The sequence below is a fragment of the Plectropomus leopardus genome, chromosome 22 (assembly GCF_008729295.1).
Source record: "Plectropomus leopardus isolate mb chromosome 22, YSFRI_Pleo_2.0, whole genome shotgun sequence".
Lineage (NCBI taxonomy): Eukaryota > Metazoa > Chordata > Actinopteri > Perciformes > Serranidae > Plectropomus > Plectropomus leopardus.
Window position 1 is genome coordinate 11,192,031 of NC_056484.1, and position 13,837 is coordinate 11,205,867.

Below are 13,837 nucleotides of genomic sequence, written 5' to 3' on the forward strand. Positions count from 1 at the left end.
GCATTAGCTCGGGGTTAGTCCACATTTGTGTGTGTGAAAGGTATGAAAGGTCCTGATCAAGTCAAGCTGCTGTGATAGCTGATAGCTCTGTGACAGAGCCACAATGGTTTCCAGACAGTTTAAACTGGGATTAAACTCTTTCTCCATCTCCCGACCCCACTGCTCCCATGAGGAATCTCTTCCTCATTCCCCCAGATGATGATTTAGACTCCGCTTCCCGACACCCAGTAATCCCTCTGTGAAAAGATTCATGCTTCCCACTGTGGAGAAGTCTCAAATGTCATCTCGACATTGATTCATAGCTTTTTATTGAATAGCTGAACTGATCTTTACATTATATTAGCCCTGAGGGATTTTTATTATAGCATTGTATTGCTCAGAGTAGTTAATCAGTCTTGCAGTTTCGTCTTAATGGCACTAACAGACAGTGAGTTGTGAATATGTTCCGTGGAAGATGGCTCCACTTTATATATTAACCCTTTGAAACCTGGACACCTTTCACAAGCAATTAAACGTTTGGACCCCCAGCAAATTTGTTTGATTTATTTCGAAACAGGCAATCAGCAACTTGACGTCTGATTTTCTGTGGATTGCAAGAAATTGTTAAAAAGACAATTACCTGAAGATCATCTAAAATAAAAATTAAAAAGAGAGAGAGTTATTCAAAAATTATCAAAAAATGTACAGAAAATGTTTTGAGCCCTTTTTAAAAATAATTTCTTGGTAATTTTTGGGTCATTTCTTCACAAGTTGTTCACTGCTTTCTGTTTGGTTTCATGGACATACAGGAATCTTATGAGTCATAGAAACAGGGATATATTCCCTTTTAAAATTCTAAGGGAAGTCAAAACTTATGAATGCAGGCGATGCATTGGCTTGAACGTTTTATTTTTTGTGTGTGTGCAGGCAGATGAAGGACCAGTCGAAGAAGGTGGCCAACCTGAAACACAAGGAGCAGGTGGAGAAGAGCAGGAACGCTCAGCTGATGGAGGATGCCAAGAAGAGAGAGGACAATTTGAACGAAAGCTCCCAGCTGATAAAGGTATGGAGGGAGGAAGAGGAGTGAGGAGGAGGAGTGAGGAGGAGGTGGAGAGTTAAAGGAGAGTGACAGGGGGAGAAAGGGTGAAAAAAAGTGAGACAGAAAAAGTTTCTCTCCTCTCTGTCCTACCTTGAATATCTTCTGCTATCACAACAATGCTTCATCATGATGTGACAATTGTGACAGGGAGCAGCCTGAGGCAATGTCAAACATACACGCACACACACACACACACACACACGGTGCAGCTCTCACTCAGGGAGTGCGTGAGATGGGGTAACTGAAGAGGTGATTGACAGGGAAAGCAGATGGAGGATGGAGAGGAGAGGAAAAGAGGAAAAGCAAAATGGTTGAAGGAGTGTAGAGGAGAAAGGAGGTGAGGAAGAGAGGTGATTAGATGGGAAAAAGCGACACACACACTCAACTATGTAGTGAATGCTGTGGGTTTTAAAATGCTTCCTGTGGTGTGAGAGCATCTCCTAATTGTCTGCCGGAGTGTCGAGTGACCACAAGATGAACAGCCATGTGTAGGGTGATAATTGTGACTGTGGTTTTCTTCATAGTCCTTCATATTTCAGGTATTCATGTCATTTTGTAGCTTCCCAGTAGTGTTTCATATGTATCCAAATCCAAACATTCAGATTTTGGTTGAAGTACTCATGTTTTAGTGTCAAAATGCTTTTTTCCCAAGCCCTTTTGTTGGGGGGTACCTGGAAGCTTCTAAGTCCTGTGCACTTCCTGGGAAGCTGGTTTTCCCACGTCAAGTCAATTTTATTTATAAAACCCATTATCACAAAACACAGTTTGCCTCAGAGGACTTAACAGCATGCGCCATCCCTCTGCCTTTAGACCCTCACATCGTCTAAGGAAAAACTCCCCCAAAAAACCCTTTAACTGGGGGAAAAATGGTAGAAACCTCAGGAAGAGCGACTGAGGGGAGATCCCTCTTCCAGGACGGACAGACGTGCAAAAGATGGCCATACAAAGGTTTCATCATGATAACGTTACTACATGTAAACCCCCTCGCCCACCTGATGTGCCTCTCTGTGACTGAGCCAAACCCTCCTTGAGAACTGTGTGCCATCAATCCTCAAAATTAACTGTATTCCCCTAATCCTTTAACTTGCACAGAGGCTATGCAATGTACCGCTGTGGACGCCGCGTTAGTTCGGATCCGAAAGTCACGCAATAACTTCCACTCCGGGGTTCTGCAGATAAATGAGTCTTTGTCAAAGGAGTCTGCAGCTTTTAAAAGGGCGATAGAATGGCTTTAATTCCCCTTTATTGAGGGCTGTCTGACAGCAAGGTGAAGCAGTGTAACTATTACAGTATGGATTTGACTCTGGATAAGTATCTCATTCAACCCCAGTTAAAAAATCTTAACTATCCATCAGTTATTAATACTATTATTATCAGTGCTCACAACTCTATGTTGCGTCACTGCTTTTTGTGAAGGTCTGAGTGGCTGTTTTCACTTGGAGAAACCTGGAAAAGAATGCTAATGTAGTATTTTTTTATGTATTTATTTATTTAGTTTAGTAGGAAAATGCAAATTAACAGCCTGTTACAAACAAGCTGTAGTAACTGATGTTTCACACATAGAGGTTATAGTTTAGAAATTCCTGCCCTTAGTTGGGCTATTAGTAAGAAAAAGCAGAAAAAAAGAGAAGATATCAAGGTTACATACATACCATGCATAAAATAACAGTAATGGCAAAAACAAAATACAAAAAAGGTAAATATTTACATCAAGATTACATAGAATTACAATTAACAGTTGCAGTAAAAAAAGACCTTTAACTTCTCCATCTCTACCATCATTTTACCTTTGTTACCCCTTATTTCCCTCAAACTTCCTCTAACTTTCTTTCCTTGTCCATCCTCCTCTTTCTCCTCCCTCTCCTCTTCCAGTAATCGTTAACCTCAATGGCTTTTCTGATTAGAGGCAGATGTAAACACTCTTTCTGCATGCATGTGTTTGTGTGAATAAGTGCCCTCTAGCTATGATTAATCTTTGGTTTAAGTAGTTTGGAAATTGTCATTTACGTGTATGCGTGCGGTTAAGAGATGAGCTGATGGCGATGTGAGTCACTCAGACTTGTGAGACCGCAGCGGTTACAACCATAACTAGTGTGTGTTTCAATGGTAAGCAATTCTGCATACTTAAACCAGCACTGAGGACTGTAAATGGAATGTGAGTGTAATTCAGACCGTAAATTTAATTCAGTACAATAAGAGGATTTAATCCAATTACAGTCCATCTCAGTCTGCATAGTTAGACACCAAGTAATGTTGGATCTGGAGCAGGATCCAGATTCACAGCACATGTGTTGGAGATGTCCTGGAGGTTTATTCATCGCCACTGTAATGTCTCATCCCCTGTCTCCATCAGGTATTCATTCAACTCTTAATTTAACCAGGAAGCCTGGCAGAAGGACACATGGCTCTCCATGGGGAGTTGGTGGGAAGTTCATGTAGTCACTTTCTTTACAAACAGCTTTATATGTGATTGGGAATTCCTCAGAGTCCTCAGATGCAGATGGAGATCAGATGTCTAATTTGCGAGTCTTTTTGCAGCCTACTCGAGTTCGCTGGGAGCAGCAAACTGGAATGAGGAGGGTCCAAGGTTTTAACCTCGGGGACATGTTGAGCAGGATGTGAGAGGGAAAGCTGGTGTTACGGGAAACTGATGTGATTTAGTAATACGCAGTCTGTCAGATATGAATGATGTCAGATCAAGGAAAGTCTTGTACTGTATATGAGGAATCCAGTCTTTCTTATGTACACTAGTAAAATCATCAGTGAAATAATGTTCTTCGACCACATTAAACAATTTGATAACCCAGGCTGAGAAAACTTTAGCAAAATGATACACATTATGTATTACAAATATCTTTAATGCAGTTATTGCTTATGTTTTGTCTATGAAATGTCAGTTAATAATGAAAAATCACAATTTACCAAACCTGAAAAGTTTATTTTATCCAACTAACAGCTCAAACTGAATTCACTTGCAATCACAAAAAGGGAACAAATCCTGACACTGGAGAAACTAGAACCACCGAATTGGCATTTTTAGCCACACTAGAAATAGTGTGTGAATAATAAACTGTGAATTAAATGTGTAAATTTGTCTCAACAAACTTTGGATGAATTGCAACTAAATTTTGACATTCAGGCTTGCCTGAACTATAATATCTTTTTGTATCTGTTACATTTTCCTCTAATGATAACTTAAGGTCAAAATTTTAATTTGCCCGACACTTTGCTTTATTACCAAATAACTGGGAAAGTAATTAAATTCCCATCGTAACATGCTGATGTGAGCAAGTACAGCCTCACTGAGCTGCTGTTCTCTTAGTATTTCTCCTTAATAAATGCTGAATTTAATCAACTGATTGTCTCTGCACTGCTGTCTTTACATTGCATACTTTCTCTGTTTAGGACTCCCTCCGTCAGAAGGAGGAGCGCATTGAGGAGCTGGAGGAGGCGCTGAGGGAAAGCGTTCAGATCACAGCAGAGAGGGAGGTGGTGCTCGCCCAGGAGGAGCAGGCACGCACACAGTCCGAGAAACAGGTACCGTCTCTGTCAGAAGCAAATACACATATGTGTGTTACTGCATGTCTTTGGACGATCCTTACTCCCAACCAGTAAATGTGTGACCCAAACCTTTCCTCAAACTCAACCCCTATCAGTTATTTTTTTATTCACATAAATACACAAATGTTCTTAGGATTTCCTTTATTTTTCTGTCTTTCTCAGATATTCAGAGAGACTCACAAGGAAACACACACAGACAAACATCTTCAGGGCAACATTGAAACTCTTTCTGACATAGCTAAACATTGCTATGCCAATAGCGGCTAATGGCAGCGGCAACACACATGCCCTGTGCCAACTGAGCTCATTCAGGTGTGGCTCCGTGTGTGTGTTTGCCCAGTCACTCCTCATTTTGGGGAGAGGTAAATACATCCCTATTTAAAGAACAGCTTGTATTTTGTCCGCCTCGGCCAGAGCACACAAACAGGCTTTTTCTTTAATGCAGCGCGAGCCGACCGCTCCAATTTGTAATCTGTTTTATCTATATTGAGACAGTAGGAAAGCTCATAGTGGTGTTAAGGGAGGCTCAGAAGGGAAGGGTTTAGTGGATTCAACCTCAGACCAGTGGGTGTGTGCGTCGCTCCCCTGGGTACCAGTGACTTAACGAGGCCATAGAGATGGGAAATGTTCCTCAGAGCCTGGATGGGTTTTGACAAGTGGGAAAAAACAGCGTGGGCTGTGAGGATGAAAACTGCCCTGAGAAAACATGTCCCGCTGTAGCTGTTGGCAAAAACGGCCGGACTCCATTGTTATTACTGCCTCTGAATGTTGGACGTCCTCTCTGGCCTTTGCTTACCAGGCTACTTCTGGACAGACGCATAAAGACAGGCATGCGAACACACGTTTTACTGCAGACACCCTCTGCCGTGGTTGATGTTAGTGGGTGCCACAGCAAAATAAGCTCCAGATAGACAGATGTAATGGAAGAGCGTCAGACCACGGGCAAAGACAAGCAGACAGATGTCAGAAAATGATGGACAGGTGAAGGCAAACAGTTAATTATACTCTCTTAGTAAAAATATAATGAGGCCTACAAAACAAATTTATTTTCTTTAGCTCTATCTGTGTAGACCTCTGCCATTCAGACTTGCAGAACTTAATTTAAAATTCTAGTCAAGATCCCAAAGTTTCAAAGGTGCTACTGGAAAACATGTTTAAAATGATGCACACGACAGCTTGGATTTTTCTTTTGAGCTAATGATGCAACCAGAAAGAAATAGCAGTTTGGAGGTGGATATTTGACTCGGGGAATTCGATGCAGCTGTACCGATGGGTTTAAACACGAAGATACAGATAATGTCAATGTGGGATTGTTAGGTACATTAAAAAAAAAAGAAAAACACTTACCTGCAAGTCAAGATGTCGTGTAGAGCATTTTAATATTCAGATGTGTCAGATGTGTTTTTGCACATACATAACTCTACGGGTTTTACCATTTTTATGTCCAAATACCTGATTTATACAGCTTATCACGGTTTGAAAACATATCTATTTGATGATATAGTTTTGTTAGATTTAGGCACTAAAACAACATATTTAGGTTGCGGTAAAAAGTTAAAAGTAAAACTACTTTATTAAGGTTACTGGACTTATGTCGTCATGGTTACAATAATAACCATGTGGTTAAAGGGACACTTCAACCCAGAATCAAAAATAAATAAAAGATCTACTACTAGCTCGACTAACACCATTGAACTAGCTAACGTTACAGTTCAGGTTAGGAGAGCGCCATTAATGTTTACATCTCACACTGTCACGAGCACGAGCCTCTCGTCCATGAGTAGATGCAAACTTCCCTCTGCGTGGTGATGAGGTTGTTTGGTCTAGTTTGATAGGAAGAAAGTTGTTGTTATATGAAACTGCTCACAAAATGTTCTGTGGATTATCTTGATTTAGTCGGTCATGATTTAAGAGACATTGCTGTTGTGTTGAGTTTTTAGCACTTTGAGCACCACATACTGGGTGTCATCTAGTTCCATTATAGTCAAGAGAAGGCAGATAATTCTACAGCTGATACCTCCAAAACCCGGCAACTCACACCTCAAGAATCAAGAGTGAGAAGTAGTACTACTGATGCTACTGCAGTAGCAACTGTACTGGACAAAATTCATCTTTTACAGCCTCTAGAGGACTTTCTGACCTGATCATAAATGTGTCATTTTGTGCCATTTGCTGAAATTGTCTTGCGATGACAGTCTCATACAGCCGGTTTCCACCACAGTGACTTTTCTTGAGGCCCAGGAACCATTTTAGAAACTCAGGAACCTGCATTTAGACCGAAGGAGCGAGGGTCTAAATTTAGTTTCTCTGCCGAAGGTTTTAGTGCCAAAAATTCCCCTGTTTAGGATTAGTACTTTCTGATGGGCCGGGAACTCTCAGGGCACATTTTGCAAAGCTGATCAGTCAAGTGCAAACCTTGTGTCATTCCCATTATGCAGCCTACTAAAGCAGAAATGTGTAATTTTCTACCTTTACACATTGTCTTTGCATTATGCAGTTAACCCCTTGAAACCTGAAAGCACTGGTTTGATTATTAATCAATTAATTATCAATTTTGGTTAATTAAAATGAAGCAAAAAAGGACAGCAAAAAATAGTTTCTGGACATTTTTCCCCTTTTTTGCTACTTTTCTATTATTTCTCTCACTCTCTTTTTTTAAAGAATAAGTTTCAGGTTGTTTTCTTTTCACCAATTACTTGCAATTTGCTCATTGCCTTTTCCAGTGTTTTTAAGGATAAACCTTTTTGCCCATGTTTCAAAGGTTTAAATACTCATGAAAGGTGTCAGAATGCAGCACAAGAAAAAAATGATCATACAGGTTTCACAGAGTTAAATCCACAGTAACTACAAAGAACAACATGATGGGTCAGTGTTGTTGTTTCCTCTCCTTTAATTCTTTGTAGGACTAATTTGCCTAAATCTTGTGGTTCTTCAGATCTGGTGGGAAAGCAAACAAAAATATGCCAAAGAGACTTTTAGTTCCTAATTTGGTTCCTGTGGTTCTGGAGCTCTTTGGTCAAAATAGTTAATATGATAATAGCTTTATTACAATACCACTTAATACAGTGACAGATGCAGAGAAGATTTGGGTTCTCTATCAGAGCAAATAGGTCCGAGGCTTTGGGTTTTCACAATAGCAAAGAGTAAGTAAAGCAAGACGGAAAAATCTCATTCAACATGTTTATCCTCCTCAAGTTGACTGTAGCTTAATTTGTTTACAGTAATTGTGCCAAGTTCTCACATTTAATTTGGCAGCGATGTATTGACATACTTCAAAATGCTACAAGTGGCAGCTTTAATTAGACAGAATTGAGGCCATTTAGGCCAGGACAGGCTGCTGGAGAGCGTCCTCGTGTTAAAATGCTTCAGTGAAGGAGGAAGGAGTAGAAACGTCAGCGGTGCGGTGAGCGAGTGGACATGGCAGCCAAACACTCAGTGCAGTCCTCACCCAACATCAACAACACTAACTCAGCCTTTCAGCGCAGACACGCGCACACAGACAGGATAGTAATACACAAGATGGAGCTCCATATACATACACATATTCCTCCCAGCACACATACACACAAACATGGCGGAAAAGAAGTGCTAACTGCTATTTAAACAGCACACCGGCGCAGCACAACATAGCATTCAGCAGGAGCCAGATGGACGGCACTTTGGTTTTCTGACTGGAAACGTGTCTCTATATACACGAGTAAATTGTAAATAAATATTTTTGTGTTCCCGTTTTTACAACTGCGTCACTGCAATTAGCCTTTCACATAATGATTTATAAAATGATGACAGAGGGAGAGACAATTTCCTCCCTTAATGAGGACGGCCTGTTCAAAGGCACACACATTGCTTATTATAACGTTGGCACACACACAAATGCAAATGCAGCCAAACTGGGCACATTTAAACACACAACCTGACAGCAAAACGTCGACATACACACACACACGCACCTGAAGTATTTGGCCATGTATTGACAACCTGTGTGTGTGAGTGCGTGTGTACGTGTGCATGCATGCATGCGTGCGTCTGTGTGTGTGTGTGTGTGTGTGTGTGTGTGTGCGCACGCGGGCGCACGTGTGTGTGCGTGTTTCAGGGATTGTCCCACGGATAGGGTTTGTCCGGCAAAATCGGTTGACCAAGACCACATGAAAATATACTAAACCTTTTCCTGCTAGACATGAGTCACCACTGTGTATGATCACTGAAGAAAGGTGTGTGTGTGTGTGTGTGTGTGTGTGTGTGTGTGTGTGTGTGTGTGTGTGTGTGCATATGTGTGTGTGCATATGTGTGTGTGCATGTGTGTGTGTGTGTGTGTCTGTGTGTGCATATGTGTGTGTTTGTGTGTATGTGTGTGTGTGTGTGTGTGTGTCTGTGTGTGACAGAGAAATGAGTCAACAGTATGACTCCATCTGTCTCTTCAGGGACCAAACTAAAGACAGGCGTCCTCTCCTCCAGCTTTCCATCTTTCATTAAGGAGACAATTTTGATTTTTGAACTCACTGCACTTTCTTCTTCACTCACTTAAAATAAAGTTGAGCACACGCAAACACACACGTTCAGAAGACTGAAGGGGTTGCTGTCCTCCTCCCCCTCCAGCTCCTTCTTTTCCAGCCGGGCCTTGTCACTCCTCACCCCTCCCTGCATCCCTCCATCCTTCAATCTCTACATCTCTGATGTCGGCCAAAGGCCTTTCTGGCCTTCTTTTCCCTCTGTCTTAATTTCTTTTTCCTCATTTTACACGCTCCTTTCCTCTTTTGCCTGAATTGCATTTTTAACGCAGCCCGTGTTTCTGACTGCTCAGTATTTTTGCGCTCTGTCTGCACTTTCTTTTATCTGGTTATCTCTCTCTCTCTCGTGTGCTTTGCATTTGTTTCTTTTGCATTCTGTGTCTCATCTTTTGCTGTGCAGTTTATCTTTTCACATGAGCACTTTTACAGATTTTCTCTTTCCGCTCTCCTTTTCTCTGCATTTTCTCCCTGCGTGTTTGGTGTTTTAATCTCCCTCTCTCTACCCCTCTTAATCTCCTTTGTTTATGCCCTATTTGCTTCTTTATCATTTTGTCCTCTATTACACCTCTCTCCTTGTATACTCTCCGTCCTTCCCTCTGCCTTTCCTTTGTGTCCCTCTTTCCTTCCCTACGTCCACCTTTGCTCATTTCTCCCTGTTATATATCTGTCTCATGCTCAATCTTGCCGCCATGTTGTACTCTTTTTTCTGCTCCCTCACTGTCACCATCCCCTTTCTCTCTTTCTCTCTCTCTTTCTTTGCTCTTTTTGTATGCAGCTCTCTCACATTCCAATGCATGAGTTCACCACAGCCGGCTTTAGATGGTCTAAGGTAATAAAACAATCACCACAAACCTCGTTCACCAGCTTTCTACTGTACATCTTAACCATTCATTCATGTCTTTGCTGTTCTGCTGTTTTTCATGCCGCTTTCCACATTATAGTAAACAGTAGGCTTGGATGGTATCTATTTTTTCATACCTTCCTGGAAGTTCACTGGTGTATACAGTGTTTGACGTTATCAGTCTCCTGCCTGAGCAGCTTCTTAGCAGCTTCTCAGCTGTGGCAGATCTAGAGAAACGGAGGCTTGTTGATGTTTTTCCACATGACGCACACGGTTTTCAGCAAAATTGACAGTGAAAATGGTATTTTGATAATTATATTGACTCTATACCACCTTTTACGACTGTACTGTCACAGACACAATGAAATAGAAATGTGTCTATTTTAATTAAGCTTTTCTGTTTCTTTTTCAAAAAAAGAAAAGCCCTCTGACAATACTTCAGCCGACAGAATACATTCAGTGGATGACATTAGGCATTTTACTGTAAAACATTTGCAGGACCATGTTGTTGACAATGCAGTGTCTTGCACGGACTACTATTAATATTCATATTCCCTGATATTAATAACGTGCAGTAACTTTGGGCATGTGCAATATCTATTCTGTGTCACTTGCTGCTTTTTATGCTTTTTTAATTTATTGTGAACGTGAACACGCATGTGTGTATGCATGTGTGTGTGCATGTGTGAGTGTGATTGTGTCTGCACAGCAAATTTTGTTGTATAATTATTTTCAATGACGATAAAGCCATTCTTTTCTATTCCATTAATTGTGGAAATACTGTAGTTATTATAGTAGGCAGCTCTGCAGCAATGCCGGCCCGCAACAACAAATGCTGGCAGCGTGAACACACACTGCTTACACATGCAGTGTGGCCCGAGCGTAACCTCCAGTACGTGATTCGCACTGCATGCAAAGCATCCTCAATACAGCGTCTTCATTATGAAGTTAGTAGAAAGATGAGGGTCCATATTTTTGACATTATTGAAAACCACACCTTCAGGATTTCTACATACACAGGTATACTGTAATACCGCGATTCCGCCCACGCCTAGTAAACAGCAGGATGGGAAATCCTCATTTACTGCCTTTGTTCCATTTTATTTGTTGGCCAGTGAACTGGTACAGCTACGAATGATGGACAAAAAGTTTCTTCATCTGGATTAGACTGTAATTTTTTGCTCATTCATTCAGTCAGTCTTTCTCATACACATTTCCATCTGTTATCAGCCCTGTGTTCTGAAAAGTGTGAAAAGCCAATCAGAAATGTGTTAGACTTTTTGTTGAGATAGCAACAGAGAAACACTCTAAACTCCACCACTGTGTGTAACCTCTTTAAAGGACCCTGGAGACAGAGGAAAGCCGAGTCTAAAAGAAAGTATAGATGCTAATAGTGGTGGAGTAAAGCCAGAAGATGACTTGAATTTTCTCAGATTAACAACCTAAGGATTCTTGTAGTGATGGAGGAGCTGGTTTGCTTTTTTTTTCTTAGAAAAACTCTAATATTGATCAAATCTTTGTTTTCTTTGTGCATTGAGCATTGTGATTGGCTGTTGAACACTATGATGTCACTGCTAAAATAAGAGATTACGCTCTCTTTTGCAGCTACGCGTATAAATAAAACAACACAGTAAAAACCGGTCACATTTTTCTAAAAATCTGATTGTAAAGGAATACCTCAACACCCAAATGACCATTTGTATATTAATTACTCACCTCCTGTTATGTTGAATTGATGAAGAAAACTTTGTTTTTCCCTCATGCTTCTGGGAAATGAAGAATTTAAAAACCGAGAAAATTTTGAATGAATTGAAGTCATACGGGTCAGCTTTTAACAACTGCAAAGCTGTATCTAAAAATCTCGTGCAGTGTAATCCAAGTGTCATTAAGTCTCCTGCACAGTACTTCCCAAACAGACAGCCCTTTCAGAGGAATTGAACTAAAGGTTAAAAAAAATCTAACACAAGACTTGATGGTCTACTGCTGCCTTGGTCAAGTAGTTAGTTTGTGTTATTGTGTGGCTTTGCTGAATCAGAACTGAGCCTTAAAAACACCAAAACACAATAGCACAAACTAACTTATCAAAACAGCAGTAGACCAGCAGCTCCCATGTTCAGCAAGGTAAAATTACTGTTTTTATCTATGGAGTCTGGCTTTTAGGAGAAAGTTTTTACTGTCAGTTTAGTTCCCCGTCGAGTTACAAAGGCAGAACAGTCCTGAGATTTCGCTCAGATCTCAGGGCTCCTCTTCTGTCTTGGTCTTCACCCTCTCTAAACAGGAGCTTCTTTCAGATTCAGCTCATCTTCAGAGTTTTTACTTTTTTGTTTCTGCTGATGCCATCTGGTTTTCAGAGGAAATAAAAGTATCGTCATGACTCTCTCTCTGAGTCGAAATCCTTTTTTCTGAATGTCTTTTGTCTGACGTAGTTTTTCTTCTTTCTTTCTACTTCAACACTTCAGAGAAACAGGGAGTACAAAACTGAAGAGAAAAAGAAGTATCCAAAAAGAAAACATGTGTTGTGTTTTGTGTGTGTGTGTGTGTGTGTGTGTGTGTGTGTGTGTGTGTGCGTGTGTGTGTGTGTGTGTGTGTGTGGTGGCAGCGTAGGTCCTCATCATGCTGTAAGAAATACAGTGACCTCAACTCTTTGCCCTCACAGACATTAAACTGACAAACTGATATACACCCAGAAAGAGAAACAGATAAAATATATATCAGAGAAGAGAAACAACACAAAGAGAGAAAACGTGGAGAGAGAAAAATGACACGTTTGATGTTCTGCAATTGAGCTTCTCATGTAAAAACAGAGAGGTTGTTAAATCATTTCAAAAGCGCAGTAGCTGTCGCACGCGCACACGCGCGCACACACACACAGGGATAGGAAGACATTACACACCCACACAGAGACACACACATAAACATGAATCACAATATATGTGGAAATGAATGCGAATGAAAATGTTGAAAGAAAATATGAACTAAAGATATCCTATTCAGACAGAGAAGTTGGAAGAAGCAGAGGTAATGTTTAATATGTCTTAAAATGTGTGTGTGTGTCAGGTGGAGGACCTGCTGGTTGCCATGGAGAAGGTGAAACAGGAACTTGAGGTGATGAAAGCCAAGCTGTCATCAACTCAACTCTCACTGGCCGAGAAGGAAGGTCACCTGACTGCCCTGCGGGCCGAGAGGCGGAAACACCTGGAGGAGGTCCTGGAGATGAAGTGAGAATACAAAAACACACACATTTTATTACTTTTATTTATGTTAACATGTAAATCAGCTGAACGTCAACACTGACGGGTGTAAACTCTGCTGGACACTTGTGTCATTAGTCATGTTTCCAAAGACACAAACACACAACTGGCTAAAAAAAATCTCTCTCTGTCTACTTTCATATTTGTCTGTCCCTAAATCTGTCATGTATCTTACCATTTTTGATGCTTTTATTTGGATTTACAAACACTCACAGGCAGTGACATGAAAACAAGACTTTGAGTCTAAGGTTCAATAATTTGTGTATCTGCTCCATGATTTGAATCTACTCAGAAATATGTATTGGATTCTTCCCATGGACGTAAAACATTTGCCATCCTGAAGTCAACTATTGCTTACAACTCCAGTTTTGAAGCCGTGAGTTTGACATTTTCACCATTGCCATCTTTGATTTTTGGAGCCAAAAGTGACCATATTTGGCCCGCCCTTAATTACACTTAACTTTTAGCCTTTATAACATTTTAAAATGCGGGCATTATGTAAAAAGTCACCCCAACTCCCTGTACAGCTGTCTTTAATGTTCAAATGTTGAGTTAAGAATATTGATTGCACTGGAGATGAAGGACTTCTTTAATACAT

General features: G+C 40.7%; 1 protein-coding gene across 4 annotated transcripts in view; it reads left to right on the forward strand.

Moving 5' to 3' along the window:
• The window catches only part of LOC121961587 (ELKS/Rab6-interacting/CAST family member 1-like), a 155,864-nt gene that overhangs the window by 75,414 nt on the left and 66,613 nt on the right, over positions 1-13,837 (forward strand). For all 4 annotated transcript variants that reach the window (XM_042511643.1, XM_042511644.1, XM_042511645.1 and 1 more), the window contains 3 exons: positions 907-1,042; positions 4,484-4,615; positions 13,046-13,206. In XM_042511643.1, coding sequence (XP_042367577.1) covers positions 907-1,042; positions 4,484-4,615; positions 13,046-13,206 — 429 coding nt within the window. The remainder of the gene's footprint in view (positions 1-906; positions 1,043-4,483; positions 4,616-13,045; positions 13,207-13,837) is intronic.